Below are 27053 nucleotides of genomic sequence, written 5' to 3'. Positions count from 1 at the left end.
GTAAAGCTAAACCGAAACATACTGACAAATGATTACTTCACAGTATATATATGGCACGTTTTTCACTACAATTTACAGTCAAGGTGTCACACAAAAAAATAGGGAAAAAAAAACTCGTTTTAGCTGTACAACACTAAAGAAACCTTTATATAAAAGTTCACTATGTAATCTGTGTTCAGTGTTCAGATACCTTATGATGAATCCACAGAACTGTAAATACGCCAAAACACCGGAAGAGAACTTAGTCATTTGATTGGGTGAGTGGGAGGGATGGGTGGAGCTATGCAAAAAGTACAAGCACTCCTTCCCATCTCTCGCCAAAGGTAAGCACATAAGGCTCCCTATTCTCAGAATGTTGTGACGTTTTTACAAAATAAATGCTTGCATCTGGTTTTGAAACCAATATGTATGAAAAAAAAGGTCAAAAGGAGTTTAACCGATCTTGAGTAATTGCAAGAAAGAGACAAGTTTAAAGTGGTATGTTTGTTGATTTTGGGACAGGGGCTCTGGCATTATTCTCTTTTCATAATTTTTATCAAATCATCAAAAATAAATGTGCTGAAGACAAAGCTTTTGTCTGGGGCGCCGGTTTAGCAATTTAGTAAATTTGTCTCATAATATATGGTGTGGCTCTTTCCCAAAATAAAATTAATATTTTTTGCTTTTATGGCTCTTTGAGTCAAAAAGGTTCCCGACCCCTGCTCTATAGTATTAACTTTGACGTAAAGGAACAGAGTTTATTGTTTGACCACTAGATGTTGCTGTATGGAGTAGTGCAACCAAGAAAGAGTTTGAAAGAGCCCAAGGAAAAATCCAAACTCCATACAAAGAGTGACCATACAATAGACATTTTCTTTGTTTTTTTTTTTCCGGCCAAGCCTTTTTTTTTTTTTTTTTTCCATGGGCTTATACTAGCCTGAAGATGGTGAAAAAACATGCCAGCTCCCTCTAGGTGAGGCTTATGTTGTGAAAAATAGATGCAAATTTCTTGACCTATGAGTATTTAAAATGATGTCCATTAATATGATTCATGATTCATGTATTTTTACTTATTCAAATCAATGTTGGTATTTTTTTAAATCTGCTTTAACTTATAAATTGTTTTTTTTATTTTTAGGTTAAAGCCTGAACCCTTTAATGTAAATAGTAAAGGGTTAACTCTGATTCAGATCAAGCATTAAAAAAAGGTTTAAATATATATATATATATATATATATATATATATATATATATATATATATATATATATATATATATATATATATATATATATATATATATATATATATATATATATATATATATATATATATATATATATATATATATATATATATATATATATATATATATATATATATATATATATATATATATATATATATATATATATATATATGAGTGATCACTGGAAAAGCCTGCCTCAAAAATCACAATGCCTGGTGTGATATTTTTAGAATAGGCTTTGTAAGCCACACATGTGGTCCTTTATTTCTTTGAGCGGGGTGTACTACAATGACATCTGGGTTGCATTGACTTGGTGCATCAGTTCAAACTGCACTCTCATTGAAAATTATTTCACAACTTTGTTTTATCCTTATTTAGAAAAAAGTGGAAAATATCCGATCATAAGTCGAGATTTGGCAAGCCATTAAGTAGTTCCGCTGCATGTGATTCAGTTCCTGCCATTATGTTTTAAATGAAGCTTGGAAAAACAGTAAAAGGCAATCACGGGCCGTATCCTGTCCCGGCTCTAACAATGCAACTGACATAACATTGCGGTGACATAATGCGACCAAGCCGCGCCCACCCGGGCAGATTATCACGCCTACACATCTGTGACGAGAAAACCAGGTGTTTGGACGGGACTCAAGCCGGAGATTTACATTTCCTCATTGATTTAAACATGCAAAATGTGAGGAAATAGTACATGGTTTTCCACAAACAAAAAACAGGCCAGGAACTGACAGCGGTAGAGGAAGCTGTCCACGGTTGCGCTCTCAGTAGACCCCCAACGACCTAGGGATCCATGAACCGTGAAACGTGATGTATAAATATTTCATTGGTATATTCTGATTATTTTCTGACACAATGTGTTTTCATGTCTTGTTTTTGTCATCCTGAGCTGTGACATCAGCTGACGAACACCAGCACCCTACGAAGCCTGTCGCAGTATTGTTTTACGTGTTAATTATTCTAAGATGTTATTAGTGTTTTATGCCAAATTTTAGTGGAGAATGCCTAGGTGTCGCAGGTTGATGCATTAATGGCACAAATAAATGCGAGCGGCCCAAAAAAAGCTAACTGGTAAAAAAAAAAAAACAGACACGAAAAGCCACCGATAGGGGGCTAATATGGACCGTTCAACGAAAATCAGCCGAAAACTTATAGGAAAAACGTGGGGCTGTCTGACCAACACTACGCAGTGAGCAGCCATGCTAGCCGGGAATTAACTGCGAAAAGCGGCAACTGCGACAAACACGAAGCTGGCCCTAGAATAAACAAACCAAGGGACACAGCAAAACCAGCAGATTAAAAAAGAGTAGTAGTGAGCAGCTATTCTAACAGGGAACCAACAAGTAAATGCGACAACGGCGATAAACGCAAAACCAGCCAGAAATAAACCAAGAGACATGGAAGAATTGCCACTAATGCCAGGCTAGCCGACCAAACAACACATGGTGGGCAGCCAGCGAAGGCCAACCAGGAATAAACAATACAGGTAAGCCCTCGGCAGCCCTGACGCTAACGAAAAGCTAGCCAGACAAAGTTATACCAAACGTGACAAAGGCGGTGAAAAACGAAAACCCTCAATTGCCTACCCAAAAGCAGGGTAAGTAAAGTTCCAACTTCTCCAAGCAGAAATTAGCGGTATGCAATCGCTGGTCACTGTCTGTTTTGGAGCTCACCTCACATGTTCTATTAATGGTATTCGCCATTATAAAATTCAATTACGTCACAGGTCTACAGAGAACAAGCCAGATGGGTCAACTGAGTGACTAAATTTTGCGAGTCCCCCAGTGTGTAGAAAATTTTGCAACATATTGGCATAATTTTGGGAAGGAACACGACACGTAAAACAAAACAAAAAATCAGTTGGAAATACCTTTAAAGATAACATGTCTCTGTGACAACAGGAGTGAGACGCTTACGAGTTCGAGTAAGACAGAGGTGGAGAGGGAATGCGGAACTGAGAAAATAAGTTTTCATTTTTGGTTTCAGGAAGTTCTCATCAGAATTTACCCCTGGAAAAGCTGACTTAATTTCTGCACGGCCCATAAGAAATGTACATAATTGATATGTAATCATTGCACTAATACGCATTTCATAGGACCCTGTTTAGGTGTAGCATGCATCTGTCCTCTTGGGCGTGACCCATAGGGATTGATGACACTTATGGGACAATGCCATACAAACTAATGCTGTCTGCAATTAATCAAGAGGGAAGAACATATACAATGGCAAAGGAAAGCCGCAAGAGAGCAGATTCTGCGTCATTTTAAGCAGACTTGTTGAGAAGCATGGCAACAATTCCAAGCATTTACAAGCACTTCACCCAAAGTTTAATCCCTTTAAACCCTTAAAAACACAACATTAATATTCAAACATTTATAAGGAATTGAAGCACCCATACAAACCATGTATATGAATAATGTTGGCAAAAACATCAACTCTTTTCTCTTCTAGAATGGTGTCAATAAATGCTTTCAGATCTACTGTGGGGTTTTGTATTTAGGACACATGCGTCGTGGAAATGGGAAGCTCGCCATTTTCATCTATGGCTCACACACTTGAGGAATTTGACAACCAAATGCCAAAATTATCAAATATGTTTGCCTCAAAAAAGGGCCCCCGCACACATGATTTACTATAAGGGAAGTGTTGATTAATCATACAATTTAATTAGACCTTTGTGAACTACTCATTTATTTTATTGGGCTACTGTTGCTAGGCAAAAGAGATAAAATAATAATAATAATAATAATAATAATAATAATAATAATAACAGACTGTAGTTAATACTGCAGTGTTTAAAATATAGCAAAAAGGTAGGTAGCAGCTTGTAGTCCAGTATTTACGGTACATACAATTTTAAAAATCTTATTTATTCGTATATTACGCACACTTGTGTATAACGTGTACCCCTAATTTTTTTGTGAAAATCAGTATATTATGGTGTTTCTCAGCTTAAAATGAGCACAGTGACAAATGTTGAATACGTGTGGCCCTGATTAAAATAAATTATTGACAACATAAACAACAAACAAAATACCAACATCAGATTTACAATGTATTTATTCAATGCCCTTCAAAGTCTGATTCATCATCAGATACACCAGCGAGTTGTTTTGGTTTTATTTCTATCTTTCAAGAGGACTTTCTGTTTTCTCCTTTCTCTAACGTCCAATTCGGGAACAGCGAGTTTAAATATAGCTGCTTTATTTACACGAATTCAGGCATAATCGGCTACTTTAAGCCTTAAAGAGGCGCCTTTGCAGAATGTTTCCACTTTGAAGCCCAAGTTGCTATCTGACAGGTATCAATATATCATAAATATATAAAAAAGACTGTATTGAAACTCTACATATTGGTAATTGCACAAAAAAGCAATGCTTAATTCACTTTTCAGAGTGGGGAAGGAGGGAAAATAAATGACGAGGCGTCTCTGCACACGAGCGATCGAGTATTACCGTATTTATTTAAAAATGTCCACGCAGGAGATTGGGGTATTGTAGCAATATTTCTGACTGATCAATCATTGCAAAAATATAGTAATATACATCATGTATAACACACACTCAAACTTTCGAATTGTTTTTTGGGGGAATAAAATCATGATATACAAATCAACACAGTAAATAGATAAACACATAATCAGGTCCTACCATCAGCGAGTGTCTGTTGCCCGACAAGAGTCCAGTCCCGTAGGCGCTCCCCAAAGACCCCATGGAGCCGTTGTGCGTGTGTGCGGACCCTATAAGATTGTGCATGTCACTGTGCCCGCCGCTCATGGCTGTTGAGGGGCCCACAGCGTGGCTCCGAAGCACATGGATGGCGTCGTCCAAACGTTCCAAACGGTCCTCGATGCGACTTTGCTGCCGGTATAAACCAAAGAAAGGTTTAGAAACACATAACTTATTCATTGAAAGTGTTGGGACTGACACATTGCAGAGGAACGCAAGTACTTTCACAGTAACGAGTACTGTAACGTGGTAAAAAAACATTTCTTACTCTAGAGTCGTTATTGCATTATGCGTTATTGTACTACTCATTAAATGCTGCTTATGAATTACAATGTCCCCTGACTGTCACGGTTGCCCATGGCGCCCAATTGGCCCCGCCCGTTTTGCGCCAGCTGCAGCTCGTTGACTTATTGGCTTCCCTCTTATTTAAGCTCAGTGCTCTCACTCACCCTTTGTCAGTCCGTCAACGAACCTCTGCACCTACAAGACGTGTGTTTTGACTCTGTCCGGTATCCTGTTTGTACATCCTGTCCGGTATCGATCCCGTTTATTTCATCTTGTTTTGATATTTGTGTCCGGTCTCCAGTGTCTGGTACCGGTCCCTTCTATCTCGTTCTGCATGATCTCTGTCTCCAGTCTCCTACATCTGTTATCAATCCTGTCAGTCCCGTTCTGTCCGGTATCGACTCATGTAACTGGTATCGATCTCGTTGGTCTCTGGCTTTTTGTTGTTCCACGCCAGACTTCTCTCTTTCTTCTTTCGCCCAGCGATCGCCGAATCACTGGCATTTGTGCATGACTGCCCCATTCCCGTAAAATAAAGCTTGTGTGAGAAACGTTACGCATCTGGGTCCTACTCCTGTTCTGGTTCTTGACACTGACAATTGAATACTCCTTAATCTCAAATGTTATCATACCCTATAACCCTCCATTCATTCGCAACAATTCGCGCAAGGTTGTCATGTTTATATTTACATTCAAAGTACAACTATATACAGTTATGGCGGCGCTGTTTCAAGCACAGAGTACAAGAACGCTGACTTTCTCCTCATGCAGATATTCTCCCTACCGCATATACTTGCACCTGAGCCAAATTTACACCTGTATGATAAAGTATTCAAGTTAAGGTGTCAGCTTCCATGCACATAATTGGTTGTGTGTAACCAATTTCAAATGGTAGGCAGCGCGTTAAGAGCGGGAGTGTTTTATACAGGAACAACAAACCATAGTGAAATCACCGGGGAAAACGTGAGCATAAAATCAATCGTAAATGTGTGCTGAGTTTTGGTCGTTTTATTAGTAAAATTATTTTTGCAATACAATTTGCCTGGAGGAAAAAAAAACATATTTGACAGTACCCAGAAACGGAGAAGGAGATCTTGGAGTGGTTGACAAAAGGGATATGGATTACCTCAGTGTTCGTTCGTAAGCCGAATAAATATGAAGACTTCACTCCTTCCACATGTTGGTGTACACGTTTTCTTTATTTCTTTTATTATGTGGCTATTTTAAAGGGGGGATATCATTGAAGAAAACAAAAAAAACGTTTTATGAACTTCTGAGAAAAACATCTGCAAGTTATGCAACTTCTCTGAACTGATGTGATTGACAATGGTCAAGACAACCTAGTGTCCATTTTCGAAGCTCGCTATTTCATTTTGATGGAACTGTTATGTTAGCGAATTGTGTATAAATATTAGACTTATGCCATTAAACTCCGCTTTTTCTTTCAGATTTTCAATGACCACAGTTGACTCGTGTCTCTTTTCACCAGCATTTATTCTATGATACTTCAATGTAAGTATATATTGTATCAAGATAGTTAATTTTAGAGTAATGTGCTAATTTATAATTGGTGTCAGTAATCTAGGTGGGTTTCTGATTTACTTTTGAATTAAGTAACCAGTAACTGAAACCAACTACTGTTTTTCTGTAACACGCCTGAGACTGTTCATTGATGACCAAATTTTCATCATATCACTCCGTGGAACTGTGGGTGTGCATACCAGCGAATGCAGTGGAGCTTCGTAGTTTGGCGAGGAGGCTCCTTGCCCGCCATTCCGTGACCAGGCAGCTGAACTGGCGGCTGAAAAACAGAGGTAAAAGACCAGAAATTATGCAACATATAAACAGATATTAATCAATGAAATCTTACAAAATGTGCAGAAATAATTGCCATTTATTTCAGTCTGAAGCGATGATCAATGAGGAAGGAAATACTGTATTTTATGGAGCATAAGTCATGCTCATTATTTACAGGTTTTCTGTTGCAGTAACAAATACGCATATCATTTCCCTTTTACTACATCCCTCATACATTTTGACCTTTTTTCCACATACAACCAAGCCATAGCGCTATTAAGTCATAGCGGAATTAAGTTAGAACACTGTAAAATGTCATTGCATATATAGCCAACAAGATATGCATTTTCCAGTTGTGTATGTTTAAATATTTAAATCGTCACATTATTCGTTTGGTTGTACTTAATACAGTTTATGATTATATTTAAATTAGAGTGAACCATTTACTAATTGGTTGGGCCTGGACCTGGACTCCAGTATTTAGGCTTAAGTGCAACTAGTGTTTTTTTCCCCCTACATAATGATACACTTTTTGGCCTTTTTAGCAATTTATAAACAGTAATAATACCAGAAATGTGCCTGCATGAAAGCGATCCTTAAGTAAACATTAACATGACATTGTGTATTATTTGAATACTAGATGTCGCTGTATTGTGTCATGTAACTGAAAACAAGTGCTAAATATTACAAGGAAAAATACCCGAAAAAGTCACCAAAATGAACCATTTTACTTTAAATTTTTTGCCAGGCCTTTTGGAGTTTTTTTGGTACCGTTAGCAGCAAGATGGTGGACTCGTGTGCAAAAAACACTAATGTATGAGCGTTTGCAGATGCAGAGTGAGGCACGCAATTAATTTGCCTCACGGTAGAGGGCGATAGTTAGACAAGGACTCCTATTTGGCTCACACCTAAGCCCCAAACAATTGAATCAGTGATAGTAGTAGCAAGCTAATAGCAAGTCAAGCCATCCAGTGTTTTTGTTGTTGTATGTATTTTTTTCATCATGGAGGATTACCTATCTATTGATGCTTTTATTCAAAATGAGCAGTATGTAATGTATTAATGTGCATACTGTCTATGGATACAGAGTGAGGCATGCAGTTCTCTTGCTTTATAGTAGATAGTAAAACAGTTTGATTAGGCACACACTTTAGCCCCAAATAATAGAATTAAAGATATTAATAGCAAGCTGATAGCAGGTCAAGAAATCTAATGTTTGCTTTTCATAGACTTTTTACATAATGGAGGTTTACCAAATTATAGTTGATTTTACTCAAAACAGGGCATTAACTTCATGTTTAGTCTATGCTACTGTTTATGTATTTCTTGCCCTGCCGATCACATTATTGATAAGATGTAGGTTCCTTTATTTGTAAATCTGTGCCTCACCAGGCACGAACTCAGCAGCACATCCCCGCTGGGCGTTAAAGTTTGGCGTAGACTAACACACTAAGAAGCTCTCCAATTATGTCCACTTATAGTACATGCAAACATAAAAGAACAGATGATAAAAAGCAACAAAAAATACAAAAACAAAAGAAACTCATTATATTGCCTCATAGACATGCAAAAATCTAATGCACCTCTTTGTAAAAGGTAGAAGTGTCTTTCTGATTAGCATTGGCCCTCTGAATGACAAACAGGCTTTTCTGTATTTTGTTTCTGAGAAGGTGACACCCAAATCAACAGGTCTCATTAGCTGGTAGAGTTAGATGAGAGACACTTGTTGAATTTCCATCCCACAGGACGCTTTGAGAGATGGCGGGCTTTGACTGATTCGAGTGAGAGAGTATTATTCGTTTGGTTCAAGTTATGTACACATTTTAATTTGTAAGGACACATTACAGTTGTCAGTTTTTCTAAGAGAGACATTACAATTGCATAAGAAAACCAACCCAGGTTAGATCGGAACCCCTGGCCATGAATTGTCTCACCGATTGTATACAGTTTGCTAAAAATGACTCAAATTTTCTCTGAAAAGTAAAACAATTAAAATTACAATAAAATAGGAAAGTTCCTTGCATGCCGAAAAAGTCCACTCAATAAAGAGCAGTTTTCCAATGCTGCACTAAAAGGGACAGTGTGTATTATTTTGTGCCTCCCTGTGTTAAAAAAACATTCATTTATTTCAAAAAAATAATGAAGAAAAATACATGCACTATCATATAAACATAGCATTTAATTTTATATTTTATATAAATCAACTAAAAGCAGGGTTGGTACACAATTTCAATGGCTGAATTCAAAGAATTTTTAAGGACTTTCAAAGCTGATTTCCCAATTTATCCATTGGGCGAATATATTAGTTGTTGAGACAAATCACTCACCATATAGGTGTTAGATTTAAATTACAGTAACATGTAGCCTACATTTTTTGCAAAGCCCATAATAAATATACTTAAATGTACTACACTAAGATGGTTTGAAGTATTTGGGTTCGTATGTGGCAGCAGGTGGTGGTTTGGAGAATGATGTGAAAAAGAGGAGTGGATGAAGAGTGCAAGGCAATGGGTGTGCTCAACAGATTTTTCAAAAGTAGATATCTGTGAATAGATGCAAAGTGCTAATTGTATGAAGGAGTCGTGGTACCAACAGTGATGCATGGTTCAGAGGTGAGGGGTTTGAGAGTAAATAAGCATAAAAGGTAAAATGTCTTCAAAATGAGATGTTTGCGTAGTATGTGTGGAGGAATGACAGGATTAATGAATGAGGAATTAATGAGAAGAAGTAGTGTGGTGAGAGAGCTTGATGAGAGAATTGATGAAAATATTCTGAGATGGTTTGGACATATGGTTGGATGAGGTGAAACGTGCTCTGGATGGGAGGTCAGTTAATTCAAATGATGCAAGACTGTGTGCTAGGGAAAAATATGAATGGGGAAGGACATTAGGAAGGGACATTATTGTCTGTCATCTTGCTGCTTCGGGTATACAAAAACCTCAAAAAAAGCTGGGCTGTGTTTTGGTCACTATGAGTTCCTGTACTTTGTAGTATTTGCCTGTGCTTTTTAGCAGGCATTTTCGGGTTGCACCTTAAAGCAACATCTAGTAGTCGAATAAAACACTGTCACATGTGTTGTGCTTTTTAATTTTTGCTATCAACTTTCAGTTTTACTGGGGTAAAAAATTGAGCAAGCGCTCTGATTAACCGTACATTTTTGTTCAGTGTGAAAATTTTTGTGTTTGTTTATATCCCACTACTTAAAAATTGATTTTAAAATAGATTGAGTTTGAATTTATATTAAAAAAAAATCTGAATCAAAATCTCCAGTCAAACATATGGAACAAATAAAACAACAACCCTACTAATAAACAAAACATGTTCATGAAATGGTATAAAAACTAGATGTTGCCGAAAAGAAAACAAGTGCTAAAATGGAACAAGTAAAGTAGGAATACAAACCACCAAGACTCAAAGTGACGAAACTGCATACTTTTTCTTAACATTTTTTGTTTGTTGGTTTGGGTTCCCAATGCAGAGAGATGCCAGAGGGTGATGTCAGCTCTTCCAGATAAGACTATCCTTATATCAAATAAATGCAATTTTCTCGACATACAAGTATTTTAGAATAAGCATGTTTATATGATAGTTCATCTTCCTTTCATTATTATTTAAATGAAGAGTGCTTTTTTGATGAAATCAAGTTTTTTTTCCCAATAGGAGGCGCTAAATAATACACACTGTCCTTTTTGAAAGTGAATGAGGGAAGTCAGAGGGACAGGGAATATTGCACCACTAAGTGTCTATTTGTGCTCTCCACAGAAAATAACTTAACCATACATTAAAGTTCCAAAGGATACACACTGTCCCTTTATGTGTGTTTCTTAGTTCAAAGTTTGCTGACAGCATGCTGTACTTTTGCCCAAGATACACTATAGGATTATTTATTTATTTATTTCGAGAAGTTGTCTGAGGGTGAAAATTGTAGCAGTCACAGACGCACAAAGGACTCAGTATCAGCTAGGAATTTATGTGATGCAGATATGATTCTAAGAGACATCACACCGAAGCGCAAAGGCACTGTATTAGGATGTGTTTTTAAATTTTACTTCAGTAATATTTGGCTTTGGGGTTTAGTCAAGTAAACTCAAAATTCCAACTATCTATTTCTGCATCTGAGTACAAGACATCTCCTTGCACTCAGTTTAATGAATTACTGTATATCTCCTCGGGGTCTTTAGCCTTGGCCTTTCCTTTATATTCCCTGATTTATCTCATTAGCACACGTATCCCTTATTCTTTGCTCTAGTGCTCCCTTTGCCTTTATTCAGATGACACGCTAATTAATAAACAATCTTCTAGGTGTATTCATGTGCAAATACAAATATCTATTAAACGCCAGGGTAAATTGTTTTTAGTCAAACAGCCTTATTAGCCTTGGATATCAATTTGCATGTAGTTTGGCGCTAATAGGTTTCAATTCCAATTTGTAAAAAGTAGAGCGACTTTGACGTGATCATAAATACCAATTATTGTTATGCAAGAAGGAACCCAAGTAGCTGTGATAAAGGAGGAAAAAGAGGGTAGGGGGATTAAAAGGGGGAGGGGATCTTGAGCTCACAGAGCCTGTAGGTTTGAGAACAATTTGTCCAGAGTGGTGCTCGTAATTAAAGCTATCTGTCACAAGGCTCGGAGGGGGTATACAAAACGATGCATGTTGCCGTGAGGATTAACAGCAGATTCAACACAACTATTATTAGGTGTCATTTTTCACGTTAGGGGGTAAGAAGAAGAGGGGAGGGGGGAAATGATACAAACAGGTAAGCGTATTGTATTCCGATGGTTTTATTTGATACCAACCTTGTTTGGATCTGACAAAACATTTTCGAGCTTTTAAACAACTTCAACTCAATCACAGAAGAAGTTCTAAAGGTAATAATAATACGTACAAAAATATAGGAATAGGAAGTCCCGCGATTTACAAACGAGTTCCAGATTTCCACGTCAGTCCTATTTAGACTTTTAAGTCAAACATATATTTTAGTGTCAGTACAAGAAGTTGTGTACATGATGCAGTTTCAAATCTGAAAAGCATCATTAAGGCTTTAGCCAAAAAACTAAAACAAGGTATATAGGGTATAGTCAAGAAACTCCTTTATCTTAGTTTTTATTTAATTTAATCACCAAAACCAAAGGTCTTACCAAATGTCAAATTTTGTTGAAATGAAAAAATATATATATACATATATATATATATATATATATATATATATAGATTTTCTTCTTTAATAAAAGAAGTGATATATTTATTCTGATTTTAATATTGGACACTTGTGAAGGAGATTAAAGGGGCTCTGGTGAGGGCTTTAAAAACCAATTTTGAAGTTGGCTTGTGCGTGTTCTTTTTTGATAAAGACCTCTCTAATTCTCCTTGCAAGATCAAATTTCATTGATATCTTCTCTCCTTATTTTTTTTGTCAGCCAAACTATAAATTTATCACTTTGGTCCTTCACGACCTAAACTATAAGCCTATCAATAATCGATACATTTTTTAGATACTTTTCTCTTTAAAATTCCTACATCCTAAAAATTGGACCTTTTTTGAAATCAGATATCTTCAAATCTTTAAATTCTTACGATATTCTTATCCATACTCAAAGATGTTCATAGTAGATCAAAATTTTTCACTTTATAGATACCTTGCAAGAAAGGAAGAGAAGCATCTATAATACATGTGATGGTTCTTTGTACAGTCCTATCCTGTTCTCATTGCAAGTTCAAAATTCATTGATGTCTTCTTTCTTTACTTTGAGTGTCTACTCTAAACTTATTAAGAGGGAGGGTAATTTTATCTTCTAACAGCATTGTTATGTAATATCTGTATTGGGGCTATTTCAGATTTGAGTATCGGTTGTAAAAAAAAACTCCTCACAATGTCCTTAAACATTATACAGCAATATAATAATAAGCATAATATCAAATATTATGTTTTTTTTTTAAATAGGTAGAACCAATCATGTAGCTGGAAGACCATGGTGTACCCACTACTACAGTGCTCATCAGACCACCCACGTTAATTTTGAAACTCAAGTACGTCGTAAATCGAGGACTTCCTCTTTATAAAAACCGAAGCGCAGTTTTTCCCCTTCTCTGGTTGTTTGTGTTGTGAGGTCGTCGGTGTGTATTTGATGGACGTCGGACTTCATGAATCTACCTGTGAGGGTGGGCGGAGAGCCCACTGGAGTGGAGGGATTGGACGAGTAGCTGTTATTTGTGTGGTCGGGGGAGTAGATCTGAAGACACATTAAATAGAAGAAAAGTAGTTAAATAGCCTGTAAACCATGTACAGAATAATAAATCTGTACAATTGAATATACCTACAAAATACAGTTACAGTGGTGCATTCTCAAGCACGGAGTAGGGGCATAATGAATTTCTCATCATGTCAATATTCTTAATACCGTATATAATACATCCAGGCTAAATTTATAGCAATCAAATCAAATACTATAATCAGTGAGTCAGTTTATATGCACTTAGTTGGCTGTATGTGCCACCAGTAGCAAATAAAAGTCAGTGTGTAGCTTATAAAAGAACAACAAACCAATAGAAAAATCAATGGAATAAATATGAGCACAGAATTTACAGTAAAAGTGTGCTGAAATTTGCTCATTTTTGTATAAAATTATTTTTGTTGTATAAAGAATAATTTAACTAGATAGTTACTTTTAGAGTAGTAACTGTAATAACTGTTTAAGGTGTTTGAGTTTTTGCATTGAACTTACCGATGCAAGCGCTTTCCCTAAGGCGTCTCCTGTCTGAGAGCCGCTGGTCGATCCACTTTGTGCTCGGTTAGCTGTGACAATTGCACACACACAAACATACAAACGGACATAAACATGCACACATACATGAACAGGGAAGGGAGAAGGATGTTGTTTGCAAATAAGGATGCTAAAACATACAAATGACGTTACAGAAACATTCTTTGAAACAAGGAAGACGTTGTTCTCTTGCTACTTTGGTGTTATGTTACCGCAGTTGATGAATTCTAAATGTTCTGGGGAGTTTCCAACACAAAATGTATGTAAACCTTTAAGAGATTCTAAACAGAGTCTGCAATTCATTTCATAGTGAAATAAATAGTTGGTCAATTCATCCGTTGATAGTTCTACTTCTAACACAGGGGTCTCCAACCATCGGGCAAAGGACTGGTAACGTGCTATGGGTTGTTTGGACAGACAAAATATATTTTGCCCATTATTGTTTTACTGACACCACTAGGTTCAGACTGAGCAGGTTTGAGGTAGTGCATCTGGATTAAGGTCACAGTGGTCCGCAATTGCCTGCTGGGCGGTGCAACTATTATTTTGGAAAGGAATATACAGCGAGGGATAATTCAAACTAATCTTCTTCGCTAATAGCAAATCAGGGTGAAGAATGGTCAACTGCCGTCATTTTACAAATATTGTAGACAAACTTGTCTGGCTGCGTGTCCCAGGTAGGTCGCCTGGGCCAGTGCCTGGCAGGCTTGAACTGGTGCTTACCAGGAAAACCGACTTATTAATTGAAACAAAGCCTTATGAGGGCATATGGTGAATGATGACATAATGTGATTTCTGCCAAGTGCTCTGATTGTCAAAGTGAATACAGATTCAATGAAGGAAGTAACTATGACTTCCTTCGTTAAGCAAATGACTTGTCATCTAATCAGTGATGCACATGAGTGGATGAACGAGATTTCCGCGGTTTCAATGGAGTAAGAACGTGATCTTGGCAGACTCACCGGGTTAATGTCTAGTGCCGGTAATTAATACACTGTGCCATGATTATGACTTTCCATCTTAATCAACTTATGCAGCAGTCAATGTTAATTAAATTGGCATTAAAATATACACAGGAATGTGCCAAAACATTCTCAAAACAAAAAGCAATGTACTGTACTGACTAAATTTCAGAAGCCTGTACACAGCTTGTACACATGCTGAGACATGCGACTGAACTCAAGCTTTACCATACCTTGCGCACATGACTAAGTGATTAAGAGAAGAGCAATAATTACTTTTACTACAAAGTAAATCATTATACACGCTGACGCTAGTTACTAACTAAGGAAGGGTATTAGATCATTATCAGTCTTACAGTTATCGCACCGATTACAGTCTAATATGACGTCACAGTTTTCGGCCCGATAGTAAAAATATAACCAATAATTAGTTACCTGCAGTCAGACTAAAATATTCAATTAGCCAGAACTACTTGTTAGAAACATTCCAAGCATGTATGTATAATGATTTTTGTCACACTACTGTGTATATGTTAATACTTATTAATAACTGCTGCGTTAGTTTATTGATATTAACAGCTGCAGACAGAATCTACAAATGAGTTTCTTAATCACACGATATGTTACTTTTCTGTATTGGTATTTCACAGCTGATTTTTTTTAAAACCAAGAAATTGAGGTCAATGAGTTCATTTTCATTGCTTCTTTAAATCCATGAATCAGGTGTGCTCTTTAGTGAAGAATATACGGTATTAGGTATGCGGCTTGATGTGACGTTGGTGTTAAAGGTCACAATAGCGACCATAGTCTGATGCTATTAGCACATTCGGCAAAGTAACATTTTATTGATAGAAGACTGAACTTATGCACGAACTTTGCAAGAACTTTTCAGCGCCCGATGTTTCCATGGACAAATATCTGATCAAAGCCACTCCTGCTGCCTAACGGTGGTTGCTCATAGTGAAATAATTGCCAGCGGCTTGATGGGCTTCTCCAAACCCTTAATAATAATTAAAAAAAGATCAAATTAAAAAAAATATATGTTTTGGCATTCAGTGAAAATGTTTCTGAAAACGAGATGGCACTGAATGAGTTAAGTACAAACATGCTGCCTTTGGGCTAGGTCGTTAAGATATTTTCAGACAGTATATCGGTCCATGAAACAGAAAAAGTTGGGAACCCAGGCTCGAAATGAATGACTTTCATCAGTGACATTTTTTTTCATGTCGCTATTTATCAATGTGATCCTCTAGCACATTTCGTCACTGTATAAGCCGTTTTACTTTGATCACAGCATTGTCATGTTGAGGCGAATCTTTTCTATTGTTTTGGAGTTGCAACAATCTCAAAACGTGTTTTCGTAACCAACCCAAACCAGAACTGCACAACTCGGGAATGGAGCTACAACAAAATCTGTTCCACATACTCGCTAGCTTGCCAAAGAGGAAGGATGTGACCTCAATGTAGCGGATGAACTTCATTCACGGAGGGAGTCCAACATGCTCGCGACTCAAATCTCTTGACAGCCGATCCCGGATGCAAAGTTTACGCTCATATGCGCAAATTGGACGCAAGTGCATATAGAAATAAAACCATTGCGAATAAATGTAGTAAAGGTAGTGGAAACAGGAAGATGAGCATATCTTTTGGGCCTTAGTCCAATATTTCTCAACCACGATGAAATATCTTTCCCCACAAGCTCGGCTTCTTTTTTTTTGCTTCTTTCAAGCATTTTTTTCCCTTATTATACTATACTTTTAAATGTGTTTTTTCAAGTGAAATTATGATACGAATTGCTAACATGTGCAAAACTCAACAGACAATTTTTGCTAATTTATATTCCTAAATTTGTAGTTGTTTTTTTTAGTTGTATTAATTCTTTAACAAAAAAAAAACAATAAATGTAATTTATATATATATATATATATATGTATATATACATGTTATATATATATATGTATATATACATGATGCGGCAGGGGTAAACCAGATAGATATAGATGTAGATATAGATATACACAGTTTTATTTAAACACATTTAAAAATCATCCTTATAATCATACAAGACCATTTTGATGATGTATGCATTGTTTATTTTACTTTACTATAAAAATAAATTAACTTAACGTTTGAGAAAGAGAAACATGATCTGCTAATGTGACAAAATGTTAATGCAGTGGAGGTGGAATGCAAGCAATTGCTCATGTGCTGTCCCTTCTCAAGGTTTCTTCATTTTCCTCATGCCAAGGTTTTTGAGTTTTTCCTTGCCCTCATGTAGGTTTTAGATCAGGGGATGATAGCCCTTTGAGACTCTTTGTGATTAAGGGCGATACAAATAAAGATGACTTGACTTGACTGTGATTTTACATGCTATCTATTTTATATGACAACATTTTAAGGGGCCTCAAGAAGTCCTAGTAATCCAATTGGAGAATCACATGGCAAATCAACCATCTTAACAACAAAACCCCTTTAACTGATCTGAATTTGATGCAAAATGAAGACCAAATGCAGGGGAAAGGAGCATAATTTCCTTTTTTTCTTCATAAAAAAAATTACAAGGACAGCAATGGCTCTAATCTCCAGTATTTCCTTACAAACAAGTTTTGGTGACACTGTGTGTGTGTGTGTGTGTGTGTGTGTGTGTGTGTGTGTGTGTGTGTGTGCGCAAAGAATGAGAAAAGCCCTTAAGGGACACAAAACATGCATACCCTAGACTAATGCACAATTGAGTCTCACCAGGGACTTACTCTTTTAAAGGTGAAAAACATTAAAATATGGTAAATAATGGAGCAAGAAAATGACCTCTCCCATAAAGAATTGTTTAAAATGTGTGCGCGGGGGAGGTATTTTAGTCATTTACCACATTTTCACTGAAATCATACATGCCAGACTATAAAGGAAGAGATGAAAATAGCATTCTCCCTCAAACCACATGATCTCTTCAAAGTGAAAGGGGAAATCAAACACCATTTCCTGTTCGTATAAATGGAATCATTTTCTTTTATGACATTACATAATGTATAATAAGATCATTGGAAAGTTGAATTTTTCTAAGGAGAAGTTTGCATTTGATGCATGCTCTTCGCTTTCTTTCCCGGTGTCTGCAGAAGTCGCTGCAATTGATTTAGTTGAGCTTCTGAGCGCAACGTCGTTCTGCCCTCGCTCACTTGTTGCACCCCCCGCACGCAATAACTTCCTAGGATGTTGCAGATGTACCATGAAAGAAAACTTTCAATCTGTTTCTTATTCCTTTCCTATTTGTTCTTTTGGATTCAAAGCATTGGCTCCATATGGTGGGTTTCGTGTTTGTGTGTAAATCTGTTTACAGGTCAAGATGGAGACAAAATGAAGTGCAAATATCTTCCCGAGAGAGGCCGTTTGAAAAGTAAACTATACTTGATCTCACATAAGACAACATACTCTCACACATGCACGATTATACTCTCCTACAGACACAGTCATAGCCATGCACAAACGCTAAAATACGCTCTCATTCACACTGCAATTCTCTTTCTCAAGTACCATTTTACTCTCATATACACATTGCTATACTCTTTCACACATACCACTATAGGCTTATACGCACACTACTATGCACCCACAAAGTATGGGTGTATGTATGAGAGTATAGTAAAATTACTATACTAGCAGTATTACTATATTCTCATACACACACTTCAATGCTGTCAGACATATATCACTATATTATCTCACATATACTTATATAATCTCTCACACATACAGCTATGCTGTACTTTCTTACTTATATGAAGTTATTGAATCATCATACATACAACTATACTCTCTCACATACATACAGTATAAGAGTATGTAGGTTTAGTAAGAGAATGTAGTATGTGTGACAGAATAGTAGTGTGTGTATGAGAGTATAGTAATATGTGTGAGGGCATTTTAGTGTGTGTATGAGACTATAATAGTATGTGTGAGACAGTATTGTTGTGTTTGCTAGCAACTGCTGACTTCCTCAATAGTTCTCAAACCAAACTCACATTTTATTTTGTTAAAATAATCTTATTTAGCTTAATTTATTTTTATGTTCAATTACTATTTGTATAACCGACTGAGTAACCTGTGTCATGTTGACATTGTTATTTTTTAATTTTACTTACATTTCTGCTTTTTAGCGGGTTGACTCTCGAACCTTTGTTCTGAACTGTCATAGAACTATTTTATTTATTTTTCTGTACAGCTGTTTGCATTGCATCTATTTGAACAAGTTAAAACATTACAGTGCCTAAAGTTGTTGTATTATGCTTATCGTGATTATAAACTAACATAAAAGAGTTCAATTATTCAAGTATCATGACCTTTCCAAGCCAAAAAGTGTCTGTATCAAATGTATATAAATCGATGCTACACTGTGTTCACTTGGATCAGATTGATACCAAAATTCCCAGTATCCCCCCCCTAATTTTCAGTTATTTCTTAGGAGAATAATGAGTTTGAGATGCAAAATGTTCTGGATACGACCTTGATCTGGGGAAGAATTCATTCCGTATGTAGAGGAGCCATTTTTATAAACAATGGCAATAAAGCCAACCCTTGAACTTATCTTTTTAAATTTTCTGACTGACGCAATTGTTCAAAATCAGCAAAAGAACAACCCATCATTTAGCGATCTGAGCAAAGACGTCCATAGTTGTTTCTTACCCATAATGCTGTCTGTGCCGTTGGTGGGAGCTGTTGAGCAAGACGCGGTGTTGTAGTGATTGGGCCCGCTACTGCTTCCTGCTCCTCGATGGAAGCTGGACATGGGGGGAAGGCTGGAATTGATGTCTGCTGGTGAATGTGCTGGGTAGCTCTGCACAAAAACACCAAAAACAATAAAGAATACCATGCATTATACAGATAGAGAATACAAATATAATTGTCGACGTCAATTCATTTAAGTCTCACTTAGAGTGAAATGGAACTTTGACGAATATAGCTGCTAATGGCGATGAATGAATAAAACAAATGCTTGAAAATTGTTGTTCTATTTTGAACAAAGAAATGCCTCAGCATAACCTTTAAAAACACAACATAACTGATGTGTATTTAAAAACTTCCAAATTGGGCAGAAATTTGAACAGGCACTTTTTAATCCGGTATTTGGAAAAAAATGAGAAATGCATTACCTCTTATGCAAAATTATTGACCAGTCGATACATTTTATCACTGACCACAATTGCATAACAATGGTGTCAACGAGGATCAGTCCGGATAGCATTAGTAAGAGCACTGTATCCTAACCATCTGGCCGTAAGGGAAATGGGTGGTTGTTTACAATTGCATAACTGTGCATGCAACGGGAATCAAACGCGAATTGCGACTGGAAAAACGCCGGATCCTATCCACTAGACTTCTAGGTTTAAGGCAAATCATGTAAAGGCAGTAAGTCTTAACTCATTGCCAAACCCTTTTAGTCAGTACCAGATATGTTGGAGAAATAAGAAAACAGAAAGTGATTGCAATCGGTTTTAAAATTTTGTCTTTTCTCAGTTAAAATAAAATCTGTTGGTTAGTTTTGAATACCTGTGGCCATGTGTTGATTGCTAAATTTTAGGACAACTGAATTACTTCCTACATTGCCTTTCCCTCCATTTAATTCAGAACAACCAAATTACTTCCCACAAGCGCGTGGGCTCCTTAAAGACTGCTAGGCGGCCAAAGTAAACGGACCAGTTTTCTATATGGCAGCCCCTCCTAATAATCAACAAGTTAGTATTGTTAAAAAAAAAAAAAAATAGTGTGATGATGAAATAATCACAATGCCTTTTCATGTGTAGTCTGCATTCCTAGTGGCGTAATGAATAGGATTCAAGACACTTCCTGCTGCAATCTGAGTTCAATTCCTGTTGCATCCAATGATATGGAATTGTGATCAGTGATATATTCAGACTAATCAATCAAAGCTCAAATATGGCCCCCTAACCCTCACTGTAGTTTTAATTGCATGTGCTTAATAGTCCTTATTTAAAAATAAATAAATCACAAAACACTATTTTTTTTAATAGTGTGAAAAATACGATATTATAAATGTATTGATTTAAAAAAAATAAAGTAAAAACAGGTACATAAATGTAAAATAATTACATGAGCTATTTTATGTATTTAATGACATTCCTTTTCAGGTACTAAATCTCCATTTCCACTAGGCTTTAAAGGGCCGTCGTATATTATATTACCATTAGATGTCGCTGTCTTATGTTGTTCAACCAAAAACGAGTGCTATTTGCTAATTTGTTCTACAATCTACCTCCTGAGCAGATTTTGCCAAATCGAAATATATAATTGTACTATAATATTTTTTTTTCCTTTTTTTCAAGTTTTCAATTAAATAAGAAACACAGTAAGCAACAAATTTTGAAACGTTTGATGGCAAAAAATGTATAATTTAAAGGGACATTGTGTATTATTTCACCACTATATGTCGCTGAATTATGTAGTGCAACTAAAAACATTTGCTACAAAGCACAAGGGATAATACAAACTCCACAGACTTAAGGTGCCAAAAAGCACCAATTTAACTTTTTTTTCATGAGGTTTTTTTTCCCCCGGGTACCCGTTGCAGCAAGATAGCGGACAATGGTGCAATCTCAAAAGGCTCATGGTATGCATAATAAATACACATTTCTTGACCTAACCCCTTTTTTTTAATGCACCTTTATATGATCGTTTGTATATTTTTGCTTTTTATTTAAAGGAAAAAAACTCTTTGGCCAATCAGAATGGGAAACACAATGCACAATGCATGACCGTGAAAAATAAACCCCGCTATAGCGAGGGATTACTGTAGACTAAAAGTCAGAAAGATTTTAGCTCACCAGCCTATCATGAGGGTGAACCCCACAGTAGGAAGAGCTTTGGGAGGGGCCATGAGCAGAGTTTGCCCCTCCCAACATGCTGCCGTGGTAACCCTGTTGGCTTATATTGCTGCTACTGCTGCTCCAGGGCTCGCCGCTGTGGTGACCATCTAAAAAGTGAAATCAAATATAGGATTCATAATATCATGTCATCATTAGACAGAGTACACAAGATAATACTTCTTAATTTAAATACGGCATTAATGACCATAACAACTAATTGAATAATGGACCATTAATCAATAGTCAACAGCTGTTTTTTTAATACTATATTTGTGTATAACTCACTTAGTTTTTACAGAATAAAGAACTCAAAGTTTTAGTGCACGTTAAGTGCAAGTTTTATGGTAGAACAGAGACCCCTTGCTACTTCTTTTCCTTTATTGTCATTAATATAAACGTATTGTTTATTGTGGTCGGAGAAATTACAGAGTAAGTGCTGCATAGGCCAGATTGTGTCGGCTTGTATTGAGTGGGCGTGACTGTTTGCGTGCACGACTCTGATAGGCTCTTGTATGCAGTCAGTCAAACAGCCGAGGTGGGCATGTAGAGCCTACGTCTTCGAATGAAAAACAAACTCCGCGCACGGCTCCATCTACAGCTAGCTTTTAGCGTCCTATTACATAGAAAAGAAATTCAGCAATTAAATCAGACTCGGAGGAAAGTCAGAAGAGAGCAAAGAAACAGCTGATCATTACCAGATGCTCGATAGATTGTTATCGGGTCCGAAAAACGACTGAGGCGGCGTTGTGAGATAAAGCAAAAGCGAGGCTGCAGGTCCAGCCTACTGCTACGGCTAAGCCAACAACTTTCACAAGGTACCCCTGCGGAGCCTGTATTTCAGCAACACCAGGTCCATTAACCATGAAATATAAGACAACTCCTAAGAAACCGCTACATTTGGGACTTTTTTATTTTAATCATCGAGGACACCCAATTCTAGATCTACATTACTTACTTACTCTGAAAAGAGAAGCCCTTCAATTTCGTTATACTTTTGTATGATGACAAAAAAAGCATTCATCCAACTGCAATTGTGTGTTGTGTGTTAATATGTGTAGAACTATAGTTGTTATTTTGTTACAGTCATATACTTTAAGTTGGTAATGACTTTATCTCGGGGTGAGTTTAACCCTTTTGGGGCTTTTATGAAGGTGCCACACTACTTTGCGGATTTTTATTGGTCCCCATTAACCGCGTAAAACCGAGGGATCTCTATATATTAGTGCAGCGATAGATCAGTTGAAAAATATCACCGACCACAATTGGATGCAACAAGAATCAAATCCAGATTGTGGCAGTGAGAGCACAAAATGCTAACCACTATACCACGAGGGACATAGATGACTATATTATACTATATGATCGTATACTATACTATACTATACTACACTACACTACACTACACTACACTACACTACACTACACTACACTACACTACACTACACTACACTACACTACACTACACTATACTATACTATACTATACTATACTATACTATACTATACTATACTATACTATACAACACGACACTGTACTATACTGTATTATGCGACCGGACACAACGCGACACGACACTACACTATACTATACGTAAAAAATTACTTAATTGATGTCGATATCCAAATAATTTGTACTGTTGTACATTTTTTTAAATGAATACATTTTAGTTGGTAATTTGAGTGTTTATTTTTATTTTCTTTGCCTTGCTGTCAATGGAGAGGGCTGGACAGGGCACCCGTATGATGCGGCAGGGATAAACCAGTGAAAGCTGTCCGGCCCTCCTGTTGAACAGAAGAGTGTGTTGTGTCACCCTGACATGGCTGCTTTCTCGTGTCCCGTTTCATCTGAAGGGACGAAAGCATGACCAACCTGGGTGCCGAGGTGCTTAACTTGTTTGGGTGTTTGGGCATTTGGGTTGGCCATGGTTGAATTTTTTTTTTGTGTGTTTTTTGCTACTTTTCCCCTTTTTTTCTTTTTTTTTGTTTTTGCATGTGTTTGTCTTGATGTCGGTACCCCTCTCGAGGGATATGACCAGGGTAGATAGGTATTTTTATTTTTATTGTTATTTAATTTTAGGGGGGGGGGGGGGGGGTGCTGGTGGGGGGGCATATGCTCCTTTTTTCATACCTGGCATAAAGAATGAGCTTGGGAAGCCAGCACTGCCTGGTTTGGAGTTCGGATATCCCGGCGAATCCCTGTTATAGTCAGCTGTGCTCGCAGACGGCGCGTATACCTGCAAAAACAACACACAGTCAGAAAGAGTCAGTGTCTCATCCATACAAGCTTCGGAAGGTGATGCCAGTTGATTGACATTTGAATGACACATTAAGAAATACTCTTGTTCCAAATGCTACACATCATCCTGCAGCTTCATGAACTGGAAATAAACTCGAACGTTTATCCGCAGTCCATCAATCCAGCCATCCATCAATTTTCCACACCACTTCTCTTGTTCAATGTTACGGACAGAAGCCTAATGCAGACTGACTCCAAGGTTCAAAGTAGAGTACGACCTAGACTTGTCACTAGGCAATAACATCCTGCACACATACACACATAGCCTTTTACGTGGTAAATAAGAACTATGACTTCACCCTTTTCTCATGGATTTTTGGAGAACGTCATAAAGTTGTGAGATACAGTGATTAGATTAGGGTTCCCAAACTCAATTGGGACAAAAATAGCTTGCGTCCAGGTGTGATTGGTCCAAATCAGGTTTTTCACTAGAAGAGCTCGGATAAAAACATTGCACTGTTTTCAAATAACTTTTTCTATCAAAATAAAATCTAAGAATCAAAAAAATATGAATGAAAATGAAAACAAATAAATCTGTAACAAATAAATCCATCTTTCACTGCACTTACATTTAGCTCTTGTGAAGCCAGGGACTCAAACAATTGTCCCGGGCCAATGCTGGCCTGCGGGCCGGCATTTTTAGACATATAAACATTAGATTTTAATTCATGAATACGATCTGGGGTGTTCAAAAATAAATTTTGAATACAATAATCAGACCTTAGTTTCTTTTACAAATGAATGTCATACAACGTCATTTGAATGTGAAGGTAAATACTGAAAATACAGAAGAATGTTAAATTATTTTAGGACAATACCATTTATAGTATTTCGAATATATTTTACCAGTTTGTTTTAATGCCTTTGACAATACATTTGAACAAATTTGCAAAATTCTTGTATTTACAATATAAACAGAGATGGGATGGCATGAATTCAGGGTATTTGTGCCCATAATGTTTTTAAAGCGAGAGAGTGTATTATTTTACCATGAAATGTCACTGTGATGTGGAGTGCAAGGGTCTCCAACGTACTGCCCGCGGGAAACAGCATGCCCCCTAGGGACAGCTGATGTGCGCGCACACCCTTTCTGAAAATAGCTCACCAGTGCTGGGTCATTTATATGTTCTAATAAAATATCTTTTTAGAGGTTGACTGAGTCTATAACATAGTAACATCATAGTATTAACATACTTTGTTATTTTAGAAATGCATTTTAAACTTAGTGCCCTTTGCACTAATTAGTAACAAAAAAGTAGTAGCTCTTCGCTTGAAAAGAGTTCAAGACCTTCGTTGTAATGCAATGGAAAATAAGTGCTTAGAAGCACAGGGATGAAGACAAACTAGGGAAACTCAAGGTGAGCAAACTGCACCCTTTTTCTGTTTTTTGCAGGTTATTTATTTTTCTAGAGGACCCGTGGCTCAAGATGTCAGATGATCGTGTCAGCTCCCTTTATGTGAGCCACTTCTTTATTAAAATGAAAACAACTTAACTTAACACATATTTATCGCATATTTCATATAATTGTCTTAATGTTCAAATAAATACTGTTTTGTTTTTTTATTTGAGTTTTTTTTCCATTAAGAGGCGCTAAGTATAACACAATGCCCCTTTGACGTAGATTTTGCCCCAACATTCATTCAAAATAAAAGCTTACTTGAACTAACTTCTGACCAAAACGTCTTTTCAATAGAATACAAAAGTCTTCATTGTCATTGATAAACATGAAACAAGATTAGGCATGGCACTCTAGGGTAAACATGTACTAAAGACTGTCTGGATAAATGGGCAAAAATAGTTACAAAGTATTGCTTAGAGATTGGCCTTAGTTAAAGTAAGTGAAAGAATAGTAGTAGTTACGGAAGATAGTGTTTTAACATTTAGAAGCAACAAAAATCATTGCAAAGCAGTCACCACTCGTTTTCCACCCTTCCCTCACTGAATGTGCAAACAAAGAACAAAGCAATGATTTTCTTCTGATGGGGGAGCGGCTGAGTTGCATTCTTTCCCCCAAAAAATCTGTGCAAAATTTTGAAACTCAGAAGTCGAGGCCTGCTATCGCCCAAAACAGGTGACGTTCCATCCGTGTTAATGCGACGGCCACATCAGAAGAAGGGGGCTCCCCGTAACATTCCTCTGCTCGGAAGTGCGTGAGTGGACGCATATAGCGTGCTAACACTCAGCCGTGACACCGACTCGTGCCGAATGACGCAAGACCTGGAACAACTGTTAAAAGCCTTCCTTTCAACCCACCCGGCTCTCTTAAAGAATAACATTTTTCTGTGTAAGAGGAAAACGTGGTTGTTAATTTTTGATCTGTTGATTGTTTGCAAGCAGGCTCAATACAAAATGGCTACAAAAGCAATGAATTACAGATTGACTAAAGATTAAAATCCGTCACTTTTAAAGAACTTCTTCGGAGGAGAAAGAATTCCGGCTTTCTAGGCACTACTTTTTTTTTTTTACTACATTTTAAACACTGCGGCTTTAACTGCGGTGCGGTTTATACATTTTTTATTTCGTGGCACGGAAAACATTTTGCCCAGCAACAATATAACAATTACACAAATGAATAATTAACGGAGGCCCAATTAAATTATATGATTAATCACAGATTCTGTTATTGTAAATCAGTCACTGTGGAAACTACTCGAAGAAAAGCATATGCTATGGCGTTTAAGTTTAAGTCAATCACTCAGGTATTAAAGGAGCAAAGCAGGGCAAAATGACGGGGTTGACATGACTTTATTCAATATTTACTCCATATTTACAATATTTTATCATTTTCATCCAAGGTTTATACAAATTAAAAAGCTGTGAAATTGTCATATAAACGTGCATATTTTCAAGAAATTTGCATTAATTTAATGTAATCTAAAGCTAGTTAAATCTAACCCATCTATCAAATCTAAACTTTTTTTCAAAATCCCGATTTGTTGATTGTTTTATTGTATGTGACTCATCGGCTCCGAAACAGCCTAACCGATCTTCGTATAATTTTACACAGTTATATTTTAGGCCACTGCAAATGTATTTAGTTATGTTTATGTCAAGGCACACCAAATAAATACCAACAAAATCGCTAAGCATCTGCTTTTGTCGGGTGTGCTTT

General features: G+C 36.8%; 1 protein-coding gene across 9 annotated transcripts in view; it reads right to left on the bottom strand.

The window, feature by feature from the left end:
* tcf4 (transcription factor 4) overlaps nucleotides 1-27053 on the bottom strand; it is a 277142-nt gene that overhangs the window by 29427 nt on the left and 220662 nt on the right. For 8 of the 9 annotated variants that reach the window (XM_088320250.1, XM_088320247.1, XM_088320255.1 and 5 more), the window contains 7 exons: nucleotides 23773-23878; nucleotides 21604-21752; nucleotides 19448-19598; nucleotides 13773-13843; nucleotides 13202-13280; nucleotides 6971-7050; nucleotides 4887-5096 (listed from right to left, as the gene is read on the bottom strand). In XM_088320250.1, coding sequence (XP_088176376.1) covers nucleotides 4887-5096; nucleotides 6971-7050; nucleotides 13202-13280; nucleotides 13773-13843; nucleotides 19448-19598; nucleotides 21604-21752; nucleotides 23773-23878 — 846 coding nt within the window. The remainder of the gene's footprint in view (nucleotides 1-4886; nucleotides 5097-6970; nucleotides 7051-13201; nucleotides 13281-13772; nucleotides 13844-19447; nucleotides 19599-21603; nucleotides 21753-23772; nucleotides 23879-27053) is intronic. The other variant, XM_088320252.1, reaches the window with a different exon arrangement.

This window comes from Urocampus carinirostris, chromosome 16, assembly GCF_059441175.1.
Source record: "Urocampus carinirostris isolate Australia breed hairy pipefish chromosome 16, RoL_Ucar_1.0, whole genome shotgun sequence".
NCBI lineage: Eukaryota > Metazoa > Chordata > Actinopteri > Syngnathiformes > Syngnathidae > Urocampus > Urocampus carinirostris.
The sequence above is the reverse complement of the archived record's forward strand: the minus strand, read 5'-3'. Positions and strand labels throughout refer to the sequence as shown.